We start from the raw sequence: 23567 nt of genomic DNA on the forward strand, positions 1-23567 counted from the left end.
AGCATGGTCTGAAAATGAATGGGCTACCAGTTTTTTTTCAAGTGTAACTCAAAACATAGTTCTTAGCTGTTTTTCATCATGTCTTTTATGAATCAAAAAACCCCCCCACAAACTTCCTTTGTGTCGGAATAGTGGCATCAGCAATCTCATCACCCCAACATTCTCAGGTGGTCGTATTAAAAGCAAAATCTTCAGTCCTTTGCAGCTATCTTCCAGGCACGTAGGGGCTCTTAAAGAGAGGTAGTTGCCTTTTAGTGTCCGATGGCCTCCTGGTCAGCCAACTCCTTACCCACATCAGCTTCATCAGCAACAGCCTTCCTCTTCACTAAATGCCTGCAGAATTCATTTAAAAAGTCATCAGCGACCTTTATTCACAGTCCTGAAGAGTAAAGCTGATCCCCACAGGCAGCAGTGCCACGAACTGCATCGCACTGACCCACCAGCACTTCATTTGTTGCAGCTTTTTCAACGTCTGGGCTGATTTGGCTCTTTCTCCAAGGAAACTGCCAAAATGGAAGCTCAGTTAATGCCAGCTATGGTTATTTTCTTCCCTAGGAGGCAGACACGCATTTTGAAAGTGGCTGGACAGACACCACCAGCCTCATGCTCAGAGCCCACCCACAGAGCCCGTCCTGCTGGAGGGCTGGATCTGCTGGTCGTGACTGCGTGGAGCTTGACTCCAGCAAGCTACCGATGGCTGAAAGCCTCCTTAACATATCTCTCAGGCTCCACCCTTCATGCTTTGATGCCATCAGATGTATGAAACAGCAAAGTTCATGGTCAGGTCTTTTAAATTTAGATTGCAGAAAACCATCATTCAAGATATGTAGGCTTCCTGCCTACTTCAGCTTGGGAAGGGAAAAAAATAAAGACACGTTCTCTGCTCTAGCCCGGGCAGACACTGTTCTTGTAGGCTCCCAAGACGATTGTGGTCTCTCACTTGCTCATAGTCCCGCGGCTGCCGGCACATGACAGGACACCAGGAGGAAAGGTTGTGGCCACGTGGCAGGAAACAGTGACCCACATGCTTCAGCAAAACCTGTGAGTGGCTGCTTGCAGTGGTACAAGCAACACCCATCCTCCACTCCCAACTCCCCCCTCCCCCCCCCAAAAAAAAAAAAATTCTCATTCACTCTTCACCCTTAATCCTTCCTTCTTCAAAGCTGTACGGCAGCCATGTTACGATGAAGTGATAAAGAGCTTACTTTGGAGCTAGAGGAGGAAAAAAACATAGAGGACTCTTAAGTATCATTCCAAGGATTGAGAAACCTTAAAACATGGAGAGGGAACATCCTTGCTGCGCCCTGAGTTTGTCAGCCACCTTCTGCTCTTTCTTAGTCAAACACGCCAATATGCTATACTCCTGTGACTAAACTGTTGCATATTTTCGGAGGTTTATGTCTTGAATAACTATTGTTTCTTTTTATTTTTACCTTCCCAGCTTTTTTCTGATCTTTACTTTCTGGAGCTCTTTGATGCATTCAATACGAGAGAGAAAGCAAATGTAAAAGGGGGCTGTCTACTGTATTGACCAATCAAGTTCATTTCCAGTGACCTGACATGCCTTGTGATAGACAACACATCTAACTCAAAACATAACAAATCAGGTTTCTTTCTATTGTATGTTGTTTTATTGTTTGAAATCATGTCTGAGTATTTTTATTACATGTAAAAACCAAAGTGACTTGTATTACTAAGATTAAAGCCATTCTAAACTCAGTCAAACTAGAATTAAACGGCACTGTCAAAGTACTATCTAATACAGCAAATCCCCAGATCAGAATTAACAAATAGTGTTGGACTACAACTAAACCATTCCATTAATCCATAATCAATGCTTATGGATTCCCAAATAAGAAATCTGGAGAGAAAGCTGCCCTTTTAATTATACATGGTCTCAGTCAGCGCAATAAGCTTATCTGAACATCTCGCTGTTAGCCCAGCTGAGCTACTTGAAAGTCACAGTTGCAGTCCTTGGTGCTTCTACTTAATTGGGCTGTTACGGGGCAGATGTTTTTGTGTGATTTCTCTTGCTCTCTTTACAAAAAATAAGTTTTACAGCAGAGCGCTGCTCTGGAAAGGCTGGCAGCTCTAGCTAAACACTGAGAAAAGCTAATTGATGCTGTGTGCTTTTTTCCAACATGAAGAGCATGCACAAGTTCAAAAATGTTTTGCAAGAGAGAATATGAAGATGAATTAAGAACAGAAATGCATTAAGGTTGGCTGCTCCTCCTTCACTTTTTTCACAGCAGGTTCCATTGGAGGGGATTTGTCACCATCGGTGTTCACCTTCTCCTGGGAGGCTTTTGCTGGTTTTCTTATATTGTCTGTCTTAGGAGGAACAGCCACCTCTACTTTCCGCTTTGTCTTGTCAGTTTTTGCTTCTGGCCTATCCTTCTCTTTTTTCTCCTTTTCAGGTGCTGCTTTGAAAGCCATAGAACCTGCTTCCATAGGCTCACCTCGCACAGGGGTGGCATCATCTCTGCTTGGGAGCATGAACAGAGAGTCCATTTTCACGTCTTCTGCTGTAAGTGGCTCTCTTGGTTTTCTCATTCCTTCTAACCACTCAGCATTGGGAAATCCTCCATTCTCATCCCCTTTTCTTCTCTTCCGGTGCTTTTTGTCTTTATTTCCTTTGTCACCTCCCAGTCGATGTTCCACCTCCTTCTCTTTTGATTTTGTAGGATCTTTGATGCCATGCCTCTCTCTTCCAGAAGTTTTTCCAGGGGAATTTCCAGCTGTATTACACTTTTGGTGGCTCTGCCCACCAGGATAATCCTGCCTCCGTCCCTGAGCATATGGTGAATTCTCTCGTCTGGTCCCAGGTGGACCAAACCTGTCTGGAGAAAAGTAGCCTCTTCTTGCATACGGCGGCGATCGTGAGTAGGAGCGAGAAGGGGACCGACTAAATGACCGAGAATAGGAGCGAGAGCGGGAAGAACCGGATCTTGACTTGGAGTAGGTATACAAACTTGTAGAGGAAGATGAAGCACTACAGGGAGACTTGGGCCTTAAAAACACACACAGACAAAAAAGATAAGTTAATTCAAAACAGTCACTCTCCCCATTTTTTTTCCTCCCAAATTTGGTTTGTTTTCTTTTTTCCTCTCCACATGCTTACGTCAAAGGTTCTTTCAGCTGCTGGCATAACGCTACTGCAAATTGCAGAACTTGCAAAAGTTTCTGCTTACAAGACAGAGCAGCTGCTGCTTTGTTAGTGTAAAATCATACAGGAAGGGTAAGTCTATTTCCACTCACTTCTATCACATGATCACTCTCCCACAGCTATTGATTGATTTACGGTGGTGTAGCCGGGCCTCTACTGGCACGTGAACGCGCACATTTTTCACTACTCCGCAGCTACATGCAGTGCAAATCATTTTTGTTGCAGTAAGATGCAACTTGACACTGCAATAATAGATACCACAGACTCCTCTCTCTCCAACTGAGAGAAAGCAGCTTGGCTATTTGAGATGACTAAATAGAAGAAATTCAAAATTGCCATAAAATGACAGCGTTGACTCTTCCAGTACTTTGCTCAATCAGTATCAACTAAGTTGTTAAAAAAAAGAATGTTGGAGGTTGACTTCTATTGGGAAATCAAGTTCTTCATCCCTGTTCAGCTAGTAATCAAAAGGCTGGCTTTCCACCTGACCCTTTAATTGTATTTCCTTTTCATATGTAATTATGGTTTCCTCAAAAAGCGTTGATTTTTCAGAGTCCTCTTTTTGGTCACGTACTGGAGTTCTATTTTCAATAATCTTACCGCAAGCACAGATCCCCTTTGTTAAAGCCAATTCAAATGAAGCCATTTAAAAATGAATTACCACTTGTACTCTCCACAACGACCTGTGCATACGTTTTGCATTATAAACCAGCTGTTGTGTAAGCTATGTTTTACGGCCTCATTTAACAGGTTACAAGTCGTAATATATTGAATTTCTGTGGAATACTTACAGTTCCCAGCCCGGTCTGCCTCCTGCTGAGCGAATTGTACTGGCACTCATTGGGCGACCTTTTGGAGTGGGGAGAGGGAAAAGAAAAAAAATCCCACTCAGTTTCTCTGAAGATCATCTTTTTAAAGAAATTCTACAGTTATAGTTACTTACCGGTGGTGGGTATTGATTGTCCTTGGGGGCCCAGAAGGCTTGGTAATGCTGGTTGCCTTGGTACAGGAACCTGATAGCCCTTGTGAATCAATGCAAACAGTCGGAAAATAAGCTCTACTAAAATACAAGAATCACTGCATATCTTGAAATAAAACTCACGTTCTCTTCCAACAAACTGCTGGCTGACAGAGAGGAAGATTTAGAAAGTTCAGCGGCACTCACCAGAGCAGCAGGAGGTGTAACAGTCAGGAGCGGTGGTGGAGGTGGTGGCGGCTGCTGTGGCTCCTGAATCTGCTGACGGAGCCTCTTTGTGTAGCCAGTTCCATTTTTGAAGTTGTTCACAGCCTAGAGGCAGAAAAACATTGACAAAAAGCTAATAGGAAACTTCAGTAGAGGGACGAACAAAGGCCTGCACAGAGTAAAATTGCTTGTGTCTTCCTGTAAATGCTATCAAGCCTAAAAGAAATGGACGTACAGATATATGAACACATCACATTAAACCCCGATACTAATGATTGGTAACTCGGAGTATCTGTATTTAAAGTACTTCAGTGTTAGCTCCAAACTTGAAAGTGAGGCAATCATGTTAAACAAAAGTGGGACCTGAACTTGCCAGATTGTCTCTTCCCTTTCAGCTTTTAAGCTCTTTTTCTTCCCTTTCAGCTTTTTACAAACTGCCTTTTCTTACAAACAGTTTATGTGAAAGGCATAGTGTTACCTTGCGTAGGAACAGGTTGGCAATTAAAGTGTCAGGAGAAACATCGGTTTGATGACACGCTGGGCAGGTATGCTCCTCAGAGTCCAGTAATGCTGTTCTAATACCTGTGAATCATTAGAATCATCAGAATAGTTTTAGCCAAACTAAGGCAATTTTGGGGGTTCTAGCCAAGTATAAAAACACGTATATGATTAATGGGTGAATATGGTCTTGAATTGAGAGCATGAAGCTCTCCATGTTCAGTAATGTAAATAACTTCTAGTATGCAGCAAATCACTCCAGAGTTTTGAAATTTCACTGTTGTAACATTTGAAGTCGTAGAGTAGGCTGTGTCTTGATGTTTCGACTAGTCTTTGTTCCGCTACCTAGTACAATGAGAAGTCACCAACCTCAAGGTTCCTGAATAAAACACATCTCAAAAAAGCATTAGTAGGTTTGAGTTCTGAAGGTCTTAAGCAACTGTCCCGTGGAGAAGAATGTGGATTAAATGCCTAACTAAATGCCCTTTGTGGCAGACCACAGTGAGTCACCAGATTTGGCTATCTAATTTTGTATGAGAGAAAGGGCTGTCGACAAACTAAATGCATTCGATATCTAATACTGTAACCACCTGCACAATTACGCACTCTTCTCATACTCGTCCTTCCGCATGTAAAGAGGATTTACCTGGATATGTAAAAAGGGAAAAAAGGTTTCTGCCTTTTTTTTTCCCTTTATGCAAGAGGAGTCCTTTCCTATTCAGGGGATACTCAAGTGTTAAGTAGAACTGGCAACAAAGTAATGGCGTTATCTCCTACTTCTGCTTTCAGAAGATCAGACGTGATGTTTTGAAATAACAAACATGGGAGTAACACTTACATTCGTCACAAAAACTGTTTCCACAGCAGGGAATAACAGCTGCATCAGTCATTAGCTCTTTACAAACGGGACATGACAACTCATCTGGAATGGGATCATCTGAGGAGGAGGAGGAGGAGGAGGGCTCCTCTGGTGAAAAGGGAGGCTTTTCCTTCTTTCCTCTAGCATAAGCTTCCCTAGAGGGCAGGTGGGGAAGGAAAAAGAAACCAGTCAGAGATGGGTAAAGGAAAACTCTTCCAAGCTTTTATCAAAGGGCAGATAATAGATGGAACTCTGCTCACTCCACATTTGGCTTCTAAAAAGTCGGCATTTAGTTTAAACTACTTTCCTATAGCCACAATACTGGAAGAGGGAGGGGGGAACACTTTTCCTTCTGCAGAACTCTCCCATTCATTGGGATCAACTAAGAGATGAGCTCAGACTAGAAAAATCATTTTTTGACAGCTAGAAATCAGGTGAAGTGAACCCCACCACTCCTTTGCCAGAGGCTAAATGTAAATGGCAGGCTCAGGATGAAGTTAGTCTCCGAATAATTACGTTTTATAAATGGAAGAAGTCTACGGTGCAGCTTCTACAAAAGGAGATCCACGACAGAAAAGCAGAAGTGCGACCAAGTGCATTTTCAAACAGCCACTCTTGTCAGCACACAGTAGTATTTTCTTAGTTTAGAGCAACAGGAAAACCTCAGTCTGTTTCACACATGGCATTTGACAAGAGTCAGAGGGGGAGGAAATCTCAGTCCAGCAGCTCTGTGTTAAATTTTGCAAGAAGCCTTTGAAACATAAAAGAGAAGCAAAACGAGCTTTCCAAGAGAACGACTCCACTGTGAACACGACTGAAATGTTTTGCAGAAATACATATTCTTAGCACACCACAAGTTGAACCAACTTCCAGGGGCACGAACAGTAGGACCACCCTATGTGAGTTCTAGAAAGTATCACCGATTTTAAGGTTAAGACACAATGACAATGCTTCCTCCCCTGTAACTACAGAGGCTGGCCAACTTGGTTGCATTGCCACTCAGGCATTTAAGCATGGTTTTGCTCGTTCACTTTTTGGTCAGTCCAACTAATGCCATACTTACGCATTAATAGTTGGTATTGCGTATTTTCCAGTGCTTGTCAGCATAGCACCCTTTGTGTTGGGATCTTGCACCTCCATCATGAAACTCCTTGGAATTCCTGTGCTCTTTTTAAGTCTGGGAGCAGACTCAAAATTTTTGTTCTGTTAAGAAAAGCCATGCAGACATATCTCATCTGATGACCCGCACTTAAAATGACATTTCAGTGATTATTTTACGCAGCAAAGCCTTTCATCCTCTCCTTTTGCCTAGCGTAAGGGTTGCTCAGCTGAAATACTGATTTTCCTAAATGAGTATCGTCAGCATGTTCCAAAGGCTGGAGCAGTGTTTTGAACTCAGTCGACATTCTTTGGCTTAACTTCAGGTTCCTCCAGGGTGAAATATCCCTCAGCTCAACCAGAGACTCATGCAATTAACACACGCAAATATTCAATAGATGGGGTCAACAGAAACATCTTGGTTTTATACAAAATACAGAAAATGGTGAACTGTCATTAAAACCACAGTTAAAACCACAAAAATTCCCAGTAATATTGAAATACATAAAAATATGCATGAAAGTTCACAGAGAAAGATCTATGGACATATTTAATGTCTATGACCTAGAAAAAAGAAAATTTCACATTTGTAATTCCAGGTCTCCCTTGAATTTTGAAGGGCTTTGCAACATTGCCATATAAAGTGCATTTCACCCCAAGAGAAACAACTCTTCATATGCGTGTTCATGTATTTGTTACCTAACTGCCAAGGTAAAAAAAAAAAAAAACTAAGACCAGAAGTCCCCCACAATCTTACCCCATTTGTCGGGCAGTCCTTTATATAGTGGCCAGGGTTTCCACAACGAAAGCAAGTATATGACGGTGGAGGTGGACCCAAGGGTTTCTTCATGTAACTAAACGGTTTTGGGGAGAAAAAGAAGAAGATATGCATGTGTCTCTTGTGTTAAAACAAACATCTCTACCATTTTCCCATCAGCTTCAAAGAACAGATTTGACATTATCAGCACTTACCTGGTTGGTTCATATCCACAGCAAGACTGCATCATCATAGCTTTTATTTTGTCTTCTTCGGAAGCATTGGCTTCAGCCAGATTGGTGGTCTGTTTAAGAGGTAATTATTGGATGCACACATTAGAACCACATTTAAGCCCACACAGCCAAAGACAGCACCACTCACCCAGTCCTGTAAAGAGCAGCACAACGCTCGCTGAGGTCGCATGAAAACAGCTGCTTAGGCTCTGTTTGGACCTTACCTAAAGACCTGTCTAATCGATCCCGTTTTCTTCCAAGTGGACTGAAGCTATGTGTAGAAAAAATTAGACTATCCACTGCCTTTAAACTGATTTTTAAGCTCCAGACTATTTGAAGGAGAAGATGTCCACTGTACATTTAATTGAGAAAGATGTATGCAAATATCACTAGTTACATTTTGCAGCATTAAAAGGACACACAACTGAAGAGCCGGAGAGGTTGTTTCTCCTTGCTGAAAGCCAGCTTCAGACACAGAAGCCTTAGAAGGAATCAAACTTTTTATAACCCCTCAGCAAGACAAAAGATTCTTCTCTAACTTCTCTATGTTAAATGATTAAACTACAGTAAGCAGAACCTGCAGTTTTTTCCAGCTGACTGTGTCCTTTTAACGTACAAATTGTAATCCAAACCTTATGCAGAACTAGATCTTCCAATTATTGATGGCAGTTGATTGTTTTTAAGTAGTATTTGTTCAAATGTTTTTATCACACACTAGTCCAGGTACAAGCAGGCTCTAAGGGAGTGACTGTAAATGATGTGGACTTTCAAGCACCTATCATTCCGACCAACCACTCATGTTTTTCTTCTTCTATGCATGCATTCACAAAAGCAACCAACTACTTTCAACATTTTATTAAATGGGTGTTTCATACAGACAGTAACATTGTCCAGATCGACATCTCTGAGAGCGCTTCCGTTAACGTTTACAGAAAACTTTACAGATACTTGACTAGTTTGTGTGAACCCAAACGGTTTACAAAACACATCCAAACCCCACAAAACGTTCCCAGGAATAGAGCAAAAGTCAAAGATGGCATTTAATACATAGTAAGAGTCAAAAAGAAAACTTTTTACAACACATTGCCTCCATGCTAAGCCAGTCTGCACAAAAGAGGTTAGAGGAAGTAACAGTCTGGAGCTGCTTTATGCTATGTCCCTGCATTTTTCTGATATACTTAAATTTCCTCGGAAGCTTACATGTGTACACCACTTGGACAGTTTTCCACATTTTAGAGTAAAACTTCACAGGAGTTTACGGAAACAAGGACACGTTTAGGGACAGCACTAATGGAGACCAATTTCTTTTGCTGGCTACCTTCCCAAGGAATTTTCTTGTTTGTGTTTGGTTTGTTGTTTTTTTTTGCCAAATGGACCCAACTTAATTTCTGCAGTGAGAGATGGAAGAAGGTAGCAGTGGGAAGAGCTTTCTCCTTCTCGGAAATGAACTCCAGCCTTTCTTTTCAGAACAAAGAACTAGCTCCTCTGCATTAGGCCCTGCCTTCTCTCATCTTTGTAACTTTAAAGACTAGTCATTTCATTGGCTAGCACTGTGCCTTTTCACAAAGTGCAACCACTAGTGCTTTCCCAGAGAAAGTTACACATTGTTGAGCAAAAAATGCAGGCAGCTCCATGGCAAAACATGGCATTACAACAGTTTCAGAAGGTCACATCTGCTAATATGCCACACGTACCCCTTGGTCTAGTCCTATAAATAGTTAGGTATATTTACACAATTGACACAGCCTGCGTTCAAACAAAGTCTATTGTGTTGTCCACTCTCTAGCTACTCTGATTTATGAAATCGTGCAGCATTCAAAGAATGGATCTATAACTATAATGACTAGAAATTGAAAAATAGCCATGCAATTGTCCACGTTCCAGAAACGCCTCTAATTTGGCTGCTGCAAACCCCCTGAAATGTCCGTAACTTAGAGCCAACTAAATTCTTCTGTGAAAATTGTGTGAGTTTCCAGTGCAAAATTAACGAAAGGTATGAAAAATGGTAAACAGCTTCTGAAGTGCTGCTTCTTTGTGTCTTGAAGACGAGTAATACTGCAACATTACGTTGAGGCTGCTAAGGTACTCCCCTTCTATCTTCCCAAACTGGCGACTACTCTTCACAGGATAGTATCAAAATACACACACACTTTAAAGTTAAAAGAAATACTTTAAATTCTTAAAAACTACATTCAAGCTTTGCTCACATTACAACAGTTATCCAGCTACAGATCACAGTATAAGATTTAAAAAGACGAAGCAAACCCTTTTTTTTTTTAAAGTATTTGACAAGACTCTCGAGATACCTTAATAAGCTGGGCCAGAGGAATCGGTGCGGAAGAGTCATCAATCTGTTCAGAAAAAATTAAACACACGTTCAAGTTCTACAATCAAAACATAGCAATAGTTAACCTCTACTGTAGCCTGAAAGTCTGCACTATATCCTCTGAGTGTCACGGAAAGAGGCATTTCCAACCTAGTGTAATTTGTATTTGTTCCAAACAAAGTCCAAACCTATGACAGCTTAAGAGTGCCTATGTGGTTAATGAGGAGAAACAACAATAACCAAACCTGCTGGAGATCAACTTACTGCTCCAGAGTATCTCAGAGAGGGACCCTTGTCTAATGTTTACAACTGCTTAGAAGTCAAAGGGCTAAGGAAGCTGCCAATTCTCAGCAAAAAAAAGGATTTGAAAAAAAATTTAAGTTTATTTGAGAAGGAAGCATCACTACAGGAAACTTATTTTCAGGGTAGTTTGGAAATTAATCAGTGCACGTCTCCTCACTTACAAATGCACATGGTTATGCTTTTTATGAACGCAGTCTAGTTGCCGGTGAAAATGAAGCACAGGCAGATCAGCCCTGAAACACGAACTCTGCCCCTCCTGTCAGTAAGTTTAGAAACGCCAAACTCACCATACCCCACAAAACCCCAATAAAAATGCCAACCCAAAACATCAGCCATAGCAGTAACCCACCACTTTGTCTAGAAAAAAAAGAAACTGCTCAAAGTATTGAAATAAAGGTGTTTACCACGACAGAGTAGCCTATAAAAACTGATTTCTTGTATTTTATTAGACCACAGGCCATACTCTCCAAATTGGTTATGGAACTGTGAGAATTTAATATTATTCTCCTTGCTACCAGTCCAAAAGCAATTTCTAAGGATGATGAAAACATGGACTCAGAGCACAATCCTGTCATTTTTTTCTCCATTGCAGCCACACTCCTCCCTCCCTGCTGCCTACTGGAACAGCTTGCAGGAATGAAGTCCTCAGGCCACGGGGTAGTAATGGACTGCAGTGTCTAGTGAGAACTAATACCGAAGGGCAGTTTTGCCACAAGTGAAAAGGGTAACTCTTCTCTTGTTCCTTTTCCAGCATATTGAATTACATTGTGCCACCAACAGCACTTCAGCTTACACTAGTAAAACATTATCAGAAAGACACCGGAATCACTGCTTACGATGTCTGAAGTGGTTCAAAAACATGGAAAAAATTTCACCATGTAAACTGAACAGCTCCGCATGCCACTCTTCTTTACTTGTGGGAAAACAGGCCTATGTTCTCTCCTGGCAGGCACAACCACTGTCACGTGGTGCTTTTTCAGCAGCAAACAAGAAATGAGGAAAGCTCTCGACTGGAGTCTAGCATTAAACAGTCTAATATTGACCAGTAACTGAAACAGAGCAGTTAATCAACTATTAATTAGTTCTTCTGGTTTTTAGGAAGAGGTTATTATATGGCCTGCAGGCAACAGTCTCATTTCTTAACGGAGGTGATAGCACTCCTTTCTACTAAACAGCTATCAAAAGCAGCAAATAGATAATTAATGTACTATTTAGTACGTTTGCCCAACGGCCACCTTCCAATCAGCCGACATTCTTGTGTCTTTTTTTTTTCCCTTTAAATGTCTACTGGAGTATTTCCTGCCAGCCCCTCCAGTCAGTCAAGTAGAAACAACATCTCCATGAAACGTGTATACAGCCCTAAGGTAATACTGCAGAAGAACTGGGGGGGAAAAAACCCCACACACCAAAAACTAAACCCAAAACCCCAGACTCGACAGTCAATGTATTAACTCCCATTTCAAACAGAAGACTAAACAGAAACTAACACAAAGCAAGTGGGAAAGGGGACAGAACAGAGGACGAAAAGGTTAATTTCACTGCTGGGGTGCTACATTTAAATTACAGTGGTTTCCTAAAACCCGACAGCTTGGCTAAACTACAAATTCAGCCAGGAAGGATCCCAGTTGTGCTCAACAGCGCTAAAACGATGGGCACGACTCTCTGCATTTCTGCAGCCTCTAAGGACAAATACCAACTAGAGATCCTTGCAGCTACTGACATAGTAATGCTAAACCAAAAAGGATCCCCTTTCTTGCCTTGGCTCTAGTAACAGTAGGCCAGCAGCACAAATTTGGAAGTGTACAACAACAACAGCTAACATAACAGCAAGACAATGAAGGAAGAGTTAAAGTATCAGCTTTTGTGCAGCCTTTTTAAAAATATCTTAACTAAACTTCATTTTGCTGCCTTACTGTTCAACAATAATTGGCAAGCTTTCCAGTGGTTTATTCCCACCACAGTAAGATCCAGGTTCTGCTTTGAAATACCTACAGAAATACGTGTATTAAAAAACCAACCAAACAAAACAAACCCCCCACCCTTCAGACCAAGACCTGAGCTAGCTTTAAGAATAAAGCTCATTGTGCCTCCAAGCCTAGAAGCACCTGAGACTGCCGTGCTTTGACAGTGAGAGAGAGAGAGAGGACTTGTAAAGAGAGATGCAAGGCTTCCACCCTCCCTGTGGCTACCCACAACCCATGTCAGGTACAGTCAGAGCAAACAAGAAGGGAATGTTTTTGCCTGGTCTTTCATTTACTTTAATTAGTTCTAACAAACACTAAGTCTTCCCTCCCACTCCAGGAGTCTTCCTTTTTCTGTGTTTTTTTGGTTTGGGTTTTTTTTTTTTTTTTTTTTTGAGACATCTATGTTAGCTTATGGTAAGATGCTACTTAGAAAGGTAACACAGACATGCCAGGGAGCACACGAGGCTAATGTTTATAACAATAACAATAACAACAACAACAACAACAACAACAACAATAATAATAATGTTTGAACATGAGAGTTGTGTTTATACACATGCTAGTAAGCAAAGAGGAAAACAACTGTTTTCAGGAAATAAAACCCCATCAGAATTAGACCAAATACTCTAAACGTGGTTTACATAAATGCATTACTTTAACTGCTAGGGTCACTGGGCCAGTTAAACTAACTCAAAATCACAATGAGAGGCATTCATGTCCAAAAAGGAATTTGAACCAATCAGTGATAGAATTATGGATGTCAGATTTAGACGTAGTGGTTTTAGACCTACCCACAAAAAGTTTTCAATTTTAAGTTGATTGCCTACCATTCCACGAGCATCAGAGGCTGTATTCTTCACACAACACAGACCCAGAGTTCATGAATTTCTAGATTAAGTTACCCTAACACCTTATCAAGTGATCAGATCCAATGATCCAGGGTTAGTGTAATGCCTCACACCGTTCCAGTGAAGAAAAAGCAGAATGTGAAAATGGCAAAAAATACACTCCAAACACCTTTTATTGCAAGAAACAAAAAGCACACAACAACCTATACAAACATCCAGATTACTAGCTGTCGACAGACAGCTGTAGAACATGGCACCATGTTCAACTGTGCAAACCTTGAGCCTACACGATCTAAAAATTATCATACGTTACCTGCACAGTACACAGTCATTCAGGAAATATTCTGGCATATTCAATGTGAAACACAATGCATTACTAGGCACAAAGACCAAGATTCACATTAGAACTGTGCAAACGATGGCATGACTCAGTTATTACTATGCTGAATCCAATACATGGTATTCACAACATATACTATGGTTTACTGGAAAAGATATTAAGTTAATGTTTGGAAAATTAATACAAGGCTACATTGTTGAGAATTAAGTGCAGTGTGGAGAAAAAAGTCTGAGATGGTGTTTTTACATACTGCTTTTGGTGTTCCACTCACTGGCTCAGTTCGACTTCTAGAAGAAGAAATCAAGGAGATGAGAACTTAAAGCACTTGTACCCAACATCAAGCAGTGAAAACACGTTATAAAACCTGAACATCAAAACATTATGTTCTGATAGGCTAGTGAATGGGGAAATTTCTTCCTATACATAAACTCGTCTCTCTCTTTTGATAACATTCAATGCATTAAACACCACCCCCCCACCCCCCAAATCCCACGTCTACTTTGTCTGAAATCACTCGAAGACTTAGAGATCGAGAACACAACAGTGCAAGAGGAAGTCTTCAGACATTTTGTCTCTGCTGCGTTAAGTTTTGTGTTCTTAAATGCTCAACCCTCAAGATAATGAAGGTAACTTTAGCCAATCCCTATATCCCGCCCTAGTCTTACAAATAGCTACCAGAGAGAGTACTTTAGTTTCTAAGAAAGAACAGCGGTAGTCGAGACCCTTTGAAGCGCTAATTTACTTAAGAGAAAAAAATCAGTCATCTGACAAAGAAATAACAACAGTGTCAGCAGCACAGTCTTCAGAACAGTGTTTCTTTGTGGCAGCCCAAGCACTGTGTTCAGATATCTACCGTACTTAGCCATGAAAGTGCCAAAATACTACATGGGTTACATATGCTACATTGACTAAAAATAGTAGTAGACATGTCACCTGAAAGCAGTTCCTAGGGTTTTGTGTGCTTTAGGAGCCCTGTGACAAAAAAAAAAAAAAAAAAAGGTCTTAATTGCCAGAATTTGCTTTAAGAAAATCTTGAAAATGCTACAATATCTTAGGAAATACTTATTACATTTGAAACCTTGCTGAGCTTCCACATACTCCTTGATCTGTATCTGCATGCTGCTCATCAGGAATCAGACATGCAACCACTGATATCGTTAACAAACCATTCACACATCATCCAAAGTGTCCCATGAGCAGAGGCAATTCAAAGGCTGCTGTGGAACTGATGTCCAAATAGAAAGGCTCATGCTTCCTGCCACTGCTAGACCACCACCGGGCTCGCAGTTAGAGCCATGTACCTCCTGAAGATGAGCAAGTTCGAGGAGATACTTTAGATTGCCACACAAGGGTTTCTTCATCCACTGACCCTGAAGAACATACTCCAAGGCGAGTAACGCATTTTGAAGGCCTCTCCACCATTACAACACACATTCATCATTCCCAAACGTTAACCACTCTACCAGTTGTTTCTGCAATGTTTCCAGCTGAAGGAATAGAAAGCTAATCTGCCTGGTTAATTTTCAACGTTAGAACAGCAGTGCCATTCCTTCCTTACCCCCACATCCAGCTACTTCTTTGATCTTTGAGGCTAGCAGCACCTATCCTCTCGTTTTAGGGCAGCGTTACAATAGCAGGAGAGGGTGACATCCAACCAGTAAGGGAGGATGCACTGACAAGACAGCACTAAGCATCCGTATTTCGATTAACCCCCCCCAAACAAGGCCACGTTTATAAGCACAACGCTATGGCGTCCCGAATTACTAGGCAGTGCCTGAAAGCACTGCAGCAGCTACTGCAGTAATATGCCCAAAGTTTACATGCAGAGCCACATAAAATCAGGGGTTTTTGCTTGCAAATGCTTCATGGGCACCAGCACGCTGCTGCAGTGTTTCTTCAAGACACACTGTAACTCATCAGTCTACTTGATTTATGAGAACCAACGTTAGAAAGACATGGCAAAACCACACGCTAATAATAGCTACTGATTGTGGTGGAGAGGCGTACCTTTAAGGCGGCTGGAAAACATGGCCATTCAAACAATGCTAATGTAGCTGATACAGAACGGGACTGTATGAATACATACATGACATGCATTTGAAGAGCTGTAATTTTAATCAGTACACCCGATTCTCTGTCCTCCGTAAATCTTAGGAACACAGAATTAAAACCTGGAGCACAGATACCAGCTTAGGGTAAAAACAGACAAAGAAAGACAACCAGTAACATTTAGGAACGTGCGGAACTGCTTACTGAGTTTCAAGTTTGGAAAGGATTAACTGTTCCTTCATCGTGCTCGCACAAAAGGCAATACACTTTAGGATATTGTTGTTCTTCTCTTGCCTGAAACAGGCACTGTCTTTAGGAAACGAATAGGAATCACTTGTGAATGGAAATTCTTGTTTGCCTGGCTGGCCAGCTGGCAACCCTTGGTCTTTCCTCTATAGCTAGTATGCAGAACCCCCAGATTTGGGGCGTAAGAATACCTGCCATATCCCGCCCCCCTCCCCCAAATGCAAGAAATAGTTAAACACTCAGAATCAGACTCTTCTGAGACGGGAACAAATTACAAGTTTACACTACAGTGCGTATCTCTCTTTACTATAAAAGCAATAAAAGCAAACACATATAATAAGGAATCTCTCCACCTAGAGGGAACAGGATCTACAACTTGGATCTCAGAACAGTCAACCCCAGGAACAAACCCCACAGAATCATCTTACAAGTTACCATTGTTGGAGTTCGAACCCCGTGCCCCAGCAGGCCAAAAAATGTAAGTCTACTTTGGGACAGATGCGCTAAAATCTACCCCCTGACAACAAAACTTAACAGCAGCTTTAACAAGAAAGATACAAGCGGAATGCCTCTGTAAACTAGTATCTGTAAAAAAAGTCAACACACTGAAACCCCTAACAAAGAATACAATGCTTTATGGATACTTACAGAACAAAGGTTTTGCTGGTAGCTTTAACTCCTCCCACAGGGATTCTTCTAACAATTACCGATGAGTTCTTAGGAATCAGGGCATGATCATCTGTGTATTCTGAAAACAACATAAAGACAGACATAAACCAACATAAATTCAGGTTTGAGAATCAAACACAAGCAGCAAAATCTCCCTCATTTTTTAAAATAGTTTGAATGCCAACAGCAAAATGGTCTCAAAGGTCACTAAAGGAGAGTCTGCTAATGCACGAGGTTCTTTCCTCATCTAGCTTAGGTTGCTTTGGCTTCCGTTAGGCTACAAAACCAATAGACCTCTGGAGAAAAACAAACCACAGCAAAGTCTCACCTGCATAAACCAGATTCTAAAGCCTGCCTAGCTTGCCCTGCAGCAAACCAGGCACTTAGCTAAAGCACGAAAACTCTGCGCCGTCGCTTTCATAGCTCTTAACTGAAAACGCTTCACCTGTGCTGCTAGTGCTCCAGACTGACAGAACACAGAAGAGAGCCTGCCATGGCTGCCTATTTCTTGGGGCTTAATCCATCAACAACCACACTTCTCAGCTGCTCAGTGCTTTGCATTTCAATGGAAACAGCACTGACGCCCAGACAAACAATGGTAGATCACGCCAGCTGCAGTTCTGGAAGCCGAAAGCAGCTGTTTCTACCTGCTGAACGGAGTCATACGGAGTATTCCTTCTGGTCCAGACCACAAATCACCAGATTAAGACCAGTCCAGAGTCTCATGTTTGTTCTGTTTGGGTTTTAATTTTGCCTGATAAGCAGAATAGCACATTCTCCAAGTGTTTGGAGTCAGAATGTTACAGGGCAGGCAAGAGTACTCAAGAAACCTGAGTTCTGGAGTTTGCAGTTCTTCCACTATATTGTGAGAACATCTATTGTAAAAGACAGGTCAAGAAATCCAGATCAAATTAAAAGGAGGCAAGTTTAAATGCATCATTCTCGAGTATAGGCTTTTTGAAGGGAATTCTGCCTTTATAGAACTTGCCTCTGCAGTAAGCATGGAAGAGGACACCCCCCCACACCCCCCCGCACCTTTTAAAATAGGTCCCAACCATCCATTTTGCCTCCCCAGCATCTTAAAGAGAGTCCATCACATCAGTTTTTTCCACTGGTATTTAAAATCCTGTTTCCTTTTAGCTTACATTAGCATTGCTTCTATTACTAGATTGCCATGATGAAAAGTAACAATTACTGAACTGTAAAAGCTTAGAGTGCTCGGCAAAATCTGAACAAGTAGGCCACCTTCACTCAAGGTTCACTTTGTTCTTTCCACGATCATTTCAGCCTTTAGTCAGGACTCCTGCACAGGCAATGTTATAAAAAAAACCCCACTACTTTATGTCCACGTGCAAGAATGCCAAACATCCCATTTAGGCAGAATATCCGGGTCTAGTGTTTCCCTTTATCTTCTGAAGGTGAGTTTAAGCATCTACATCTGCTTAACAAAAACTGAAATTCACGGTCACGCAGAGAAACCAGAAATTGGGCATACATATACATGGCACTGAAATGTATTCTCTAGCTTTGCTCTGAAAACCACTGGGGGATTTTTGCCTTTTCACATGGAAAACACCCTTAGGAAAGCTTCAATAAGCATCAGTGTCACTCATATACGCAGTGTAAGATTTTATACTCATTTTACAACGGCCAAAGGGCAACACAACCTGCCTAGAGGAGGATCTTGTCACTGTCAAACAAGAGGGATGCTCTTTAAAGCAGGGAAGAGACTCCTGCTTTAACTTCACCTTTAGGCAACACCACATTTAACAGAACCTAGTGAGGCAGATACTTTTCCTTCAGTGGATTCTGATTACGTATGAAAACAAAGCAACAGACTTTGTAAAACTGGTATTATGGATATAGAGTAACACTTTGGGGGGGGAACATACTTACGAGCATAAGTTTTTGTTCTAAAACTTTATAACAGAATGCTATATGACTTGATAACAGTTTCTGCTATAACAGAATCCACATGTTTGGCCTATTTCGAAACATTTCTCCTTCTGGTGATAATAATTGGTCTCCATCACAGTTTATTACCATCCACCATTCTGGTTTTAAGGCTCTGTTTGACACAGACCCAGCTATTACAGGAGTGACGTCAGCCAGTTGGCCATTCAGCCCGCTAGCATTTGTGAAGCTGAAAGGACATCAGCATCTGAAGACAAAATTCAGAGACCCTCTGCAGCAAAGCCCTTCAAGCCAATTAAACACTGTTCAAAAGCTCCTGACAATTGTATTCAATGCTACTAGAGAAATTCAAGACTTCTGAAACATATCACTACCTACGCATGTCATGCAATCCAATGGCATCCCTAAGACCCCTAACATTGTGCTGTGAAGTCTCTTCGCAACCATTCTCCTGAAAATAGTTTTAATGTCTGTAGATACACAGCGAGCTTTCGGTCCGACCACTCTAAAGGCTAGGGCTGAAGTTACGGTCCCCACAGCATACATATTATCCTGTTTAAGCTTTAATACATCACACAGGAAGAGGAAAAAACCACCTGTACACATTTTAAAGAAAAGACGGTTGTAAGAGTGTCACAGAACCAGAGGAAAAAGACAAGAAATTTCATGTTTAGGGAATGAAAACACTTGACAAGTCTTTTTGTTTCCGAAAAGTCACAACCCAAGGTATTTAATCCCATTCAAACTCACCAAGATGGCAGACTACCAAACTGAAATGTCATACTAAGTAATACAAAACCATTATCACCTCCGAGAATCAAGCACCATTTACTAGATTTAAAAGAATATATGCCTTCTCTAAGAACATTTCTTATGTATATTGACCATAAATGTTCTGCCATAAAACTTCAGTACTGCCCTGATGTGGTTAACACGTAGTAGCAGGAGAAAAAGACACGGGTAGAAAGGGATGATGAAAATGATGCTCAGTAGCATCTGAATGGCAATGTCTTTGGTGTAGAAAAGAAGGTATATTAACAAGAAATTCCAAAGCATAATTTAGATACAGAGAACACTCATGGGCAAGTGTCCTCAAGGCTTTAAAGGCTCTGTATAGCTTATAACTCACAGATTCACTCTTGATCCAAAACGTGGCAGGGAGCAGTTTCTGTAACAGCCACAAAACCAGTTTTCCAATGTAGTGGAGTAAAACAAGTCGAAGACAAAATTAAGTCACCAAACCCACTTTTTGTCTTCCAATTAGCCATCTGTTCCATTTCTATCACTTTCAGCTTCCTCCACCAGATTTCAAAGAAATCTGGCAAGTTTGTTATTACAAGTTATCCTCCCACATTTCCTTATCATTCTACCTAGAAGAATTCCAGGAAACCAAAACGTTTGTAAGCACTACATGTCGCACATCAAGCACACATTCTTCGCCGCCTAGCTCCGCCTCTAAAACACAGATCTGAAGGTTGTTGTCAGAACAGCAACTACGAAAGAACAGCAACTATGAAAGAACAGCTCTGTGAGGCCCCCAACACAAGTCACAGCTACCGATCGTGGCCGAATCGCATTATGGCTTCCCGGCCCACTTAAACCCCGGTGCCGCTTGCCCTCCTGGTCCCCCTGCACGCCGGCGGGATGGGTCCCAGGCTGAGACACGCTACGTGGGGACGAGCCACAAAGTGTGGGTCCCGCAGGCCACGGCTGCCGTGGGGCCATCTGCGACGATGCCAGCCGCACGGTCCCCAAGGCCCCACGCCCGGTGCCTCCACGCACCTTCTTTGGTCTGGGCGTTGGTGATCTGCAGGTCGCAGTTGGCCGCCTTCAGCTTTTCACGGCCCATGATCCGGCGCTTGAGGTCGCACAGGGAGATGTGGAGGCCGCCAAAGGTGACTGTGTCATAGCTCAACTTGGAGAAGAACTTGTAGTGGACACAAGACATGGTCAGGGCCAGGCGGTGCCCGCTCCGCGACGGCGTCTACCACGGCAGATGGCGTTGCGACCTCTGCGCCCGTTAGGGCCCACGGCGGCTCGGGGAAGGGCCCACCGAGGGGGTCGGAGCAAGCAACACAGGCTGAGCTTGAGCTCCTCCTCGCAGCATAGGCAGACAACAGGGAGAGGACCCTGCAGCCCCCGGCTTGTCCTCCGCTCCCTCCCTCGCACACAGCGCTTCCAGGCCTGACCGCTCGCTATGGCGACGCCGGAGCCCCTGCCTCAACATTCCGCAGAGGGGTTTCCCAGCACAACTGCACGGGGCGTGGCTAGCACATCACTGCGCATGCACAATGGCACACCGCGCCCACCCACACCCCCCTCCTCATGCGACCCAGCGCATTATGACTAAAGGCCCACCTAACATGATCGAGGCGGCCCCGCCATCTTCTTCCTAACGCCAAGCACCCCGAGGGGAGAGCTATCACCGGTCGGCGTCACCGCCTGTCAGCCCCGGGCCTGTCACTGCCCCAGCCCGCTGGTGTCCCTGCTGTCCCCCGGCCTGTCACCGCCTGGTGTCCTGTAACCCCCCAGGCCTGTCACCGCCTGGTCTCCCTCCTGTCACCCCCCAGGCTGTCACCACCCGCTGTCCCCTCCTCTCAGCAGCCAGCCAGGGCAAGACAGCCTGGGGGAGATGCAGCGGGCTTTGCCCTGTGGCGCTCGGCTGCCCACGCCGCAGGGCCAGCGAAGGGAGGGGACATCTCTGGGTGTTTGAGCGGATCTTGGTGCATTTAGGGCAAGTTCAGTCAAAGAAGCCAGTGACCATTTAAGTTTGCTGCCATAAACCAATGTACTTCCCAACCGTGGCCCAACCACAGTTGCTTGAACGCTGGAGACGAGGACTAAAGAGTAAGGAACAAACCATTAGCGTTAGGAGGTGCCCCAGGACAATACTTCTTGCTTTCTCAATCATCACAGCTGCTGCTGCCACAGCCCTAGCGGTGGAATATGGAGTATACGTATTCTTTCCGTCATTCGGCCATAGCCACAGTCCAAACTACAGCAGCAAAGGCAAATAAGCCCAACTGTTGCATATGCACTAAAAGCCCATGCTGTACCAGAAATCAACTCTCCTAGGCATCAGTCCCACTGAATTCTCAGTGGTACAAGGATGGGCATCTACGTTACGAATTTTCCCTGAAGAAAGGAAGCATACCGCCCTTCCGCCAAGAAGGGTTTGTCGCTGGATCTGTTCCATAGATCTGTTCCTATGCCTAAAGGCTATTGGTATTCCCCCACAGATTCTTCCAAAACCTTACTATATACCACATCCAGTGAGTGTGGAAGGGAGATGCTGCAGAAGCCCTTACAGAAATCCTATTGCAATAAGCCATCACGCTGTAGAGTTCTTCCTGGAGGGAGTTTATCAGGCCCTGCAGACTCTGAGACAATGTGGATATTCGCAGATAGAGTAACTTGGTATTTGGCAGGAAGCCATAATGTTAAAAGTTTGGTTGTCGCTACAGGCCGATAGGCTCAGAGTCATCTACCCTGCGTCTGAACCTTACAGCATTACCTATCAACCAAATCCGGCACAGGCTAACCCTTTAACAGGAAATAATTTACACGATTCAGATTTATTTGAAGATTCTACTACCCTATTTGCACAACGACCAGAGCAATATTAGATAGGTGGAGAAAGGGCATTCGAGGATTTACCCTCAACCTGAGCTGAAAAGTGTATTCTAAGTGCATTAACACCCCTTGCACAGGTTAGAACCAGTATCTCTTCTGCCTCTGTAGCTCCTGGCTACTGCTATCTAGGGGAAAAAGTGTTACAGCCCTCTGATAGAACGTGGCACCGAGTTCCACCGATCTGTAACAGCTTTTATCCCACGGTTAGGGGGTGCAGAACTAGAAAGAGCTACTGCAAATGCATCAAGAGAATTAGAAAAAGCCACTAATGAAAGCGCAGGTAGTATTACAGCCCTACAGGAAGAAAGCAAATTATTATCACCAGTGGTAACATAGACTCGATTAGCCCTAGACCACCTTTTAGAAGTCCAGGACAGAGTATGTGCATTATTGCCTAACAGCTGCTGGAGTTTTATGTAAATCAAGACCAGAAAACGGAAACTGACAGAAACAAGATAAAGACTCTTTTAAAAATATTACATGAAGTAAGGCAGGGATCTCCCCTAAATCTATTTGGGTGGCTAACCTCTTGGCTCCCAGGCTTAGGTGGAGGACTGTGAACTAAAAGGATTTGGGTTGTGTATCCACTCTCCTGTTTTGCTTTGTAATTATACATGTGTGTTTACACTGTTGTGTTACCTTATGAACTCGACTTACGACTTAATGAATAGTGTAGTGTGTCCCTGATGGTCAAAAGAAAAGGAGGGACTGTTAGGGAAATCTCATTCCCTAACTATTGTACAAAATAGTCTTTAGAGTATGAAATTGTATGACCTTTCTTAAGATGTATCTAGTCGACATTGTGTACTGCACAGCCATGGTTCCGTCAGCATGACTGAAGGACCCCAGCTCATTGCGTGGAGGAGAAGGAGAGCCCCCACCCTGAAGAAGAAAGGGTATCCCTGGACTGCCCAGATGACGCCAGCATCCCAGCCCCTCCGACACCTCTGGGAAACCCTCCCATGATCTGGCATCAGAGATAAGGAACTGCAGCGAGACCGACTTCAGCGATGTCTCGATTGAGGAAGAAGCAGGTGGATGATGATGCGATAGATTTAGAGTTGCTTTGCAAAACAACAGTATATGGGTGTGTTCAGTAGCCATTGGTCAAATCATGTTGTACCTGAATTCTTGAAATAGCATAAGAACCAGGTGTAAAACCACATTCGGGGTGCCCCAATTTGACTGGGACACCTCATGTGCATGAATTGAGAATGCCTCTTGCAATTCTAAACTTTGTGTCCTAGCCTCTCTCCTCGGACGGCACGGGCCAGTTGCAAACTTTTCGTGACAACATCCCTCTCCCCATTCTGACAATTATCCTCCAAGGCCAAGAATTGCCCCTGGGGTTGGCCCAGAAGCCCACCGTTCAGCAGTGGACCCTTTACCTCCATCATCGCGCTGTCCTCCCAGGAAATGATTGTTCACAAAGGGCTCCCACTGAAACCATACCTCAAATAGGACTGCCGCAAGAATATGAG

General features: G+C 43.0%; 2 protein-coding genes across 2 annotated transcripts; both read right to left on the reverse strand.

The window, feature by feature from the left end:
* Window positions 1–2196: 2196 nt before the first annotated feature.
* LOC132320023 (E3 ubiquitin-protein ligase RBBP6-like) lies at window positions 2197–6849 on the reverse strand. The gene is made up of 7 exons (XM_059832122.1): window positions 6770–6849; window positions 5686–5861; window positions 4828–4931; window positions 4332–4454; window positions 4110–4188; window positions 3958–4015; window positions 2197–3010 (listed from the first exon to the last, which is right to left on the reverse strand). Exons 1-7 carry the CDS (start codon window positions 6847–6849, stop codon window positions 2197–2199), a joined length of 1434 nt encoding a protein of 477 aa, XP_059688105.1.
* Window positions 6850–7361: 512 nt separating this feature from the next.
* Window positions 7362–20401, reverse strand: LOC132320024 (E3 ubiquitin-protein ligase RBBP6-like). The gene is made up of 6 exons (XM_059832123.1): window positions 20236–20401; window positions 16519–16618; window positions 13826–13862; window positions 10101–10145; window positions 7777–7865; window positions 7362–7368 (listed from the first exon to the last, which is right to left on the reverse strand). The coding sequence occupies exons 1-6, from the start codon at window positions 20399–20401 to the stop codon at window positions 7362–7364; spliced, it is 444 nt and encodes a 147-aa protein (XP_059688106.1).
* Window positions 20402–23567: the final 3166 nt, after the last annotated feature.

The sequence above is a fragment of the Gavia stellata genome, chromosome 33 (assembly GCF_030936135.1).
Source record: "Gavia stellata isolate bGavSte3 chromosome 33, bGavSte3.hap2, whole genome shotgun sequence".
NCBI lineage: Eukaryota > Metazoa > Chordata > Aves > Gaviiformes > Gaviidae > Gavia > Gavia stellata.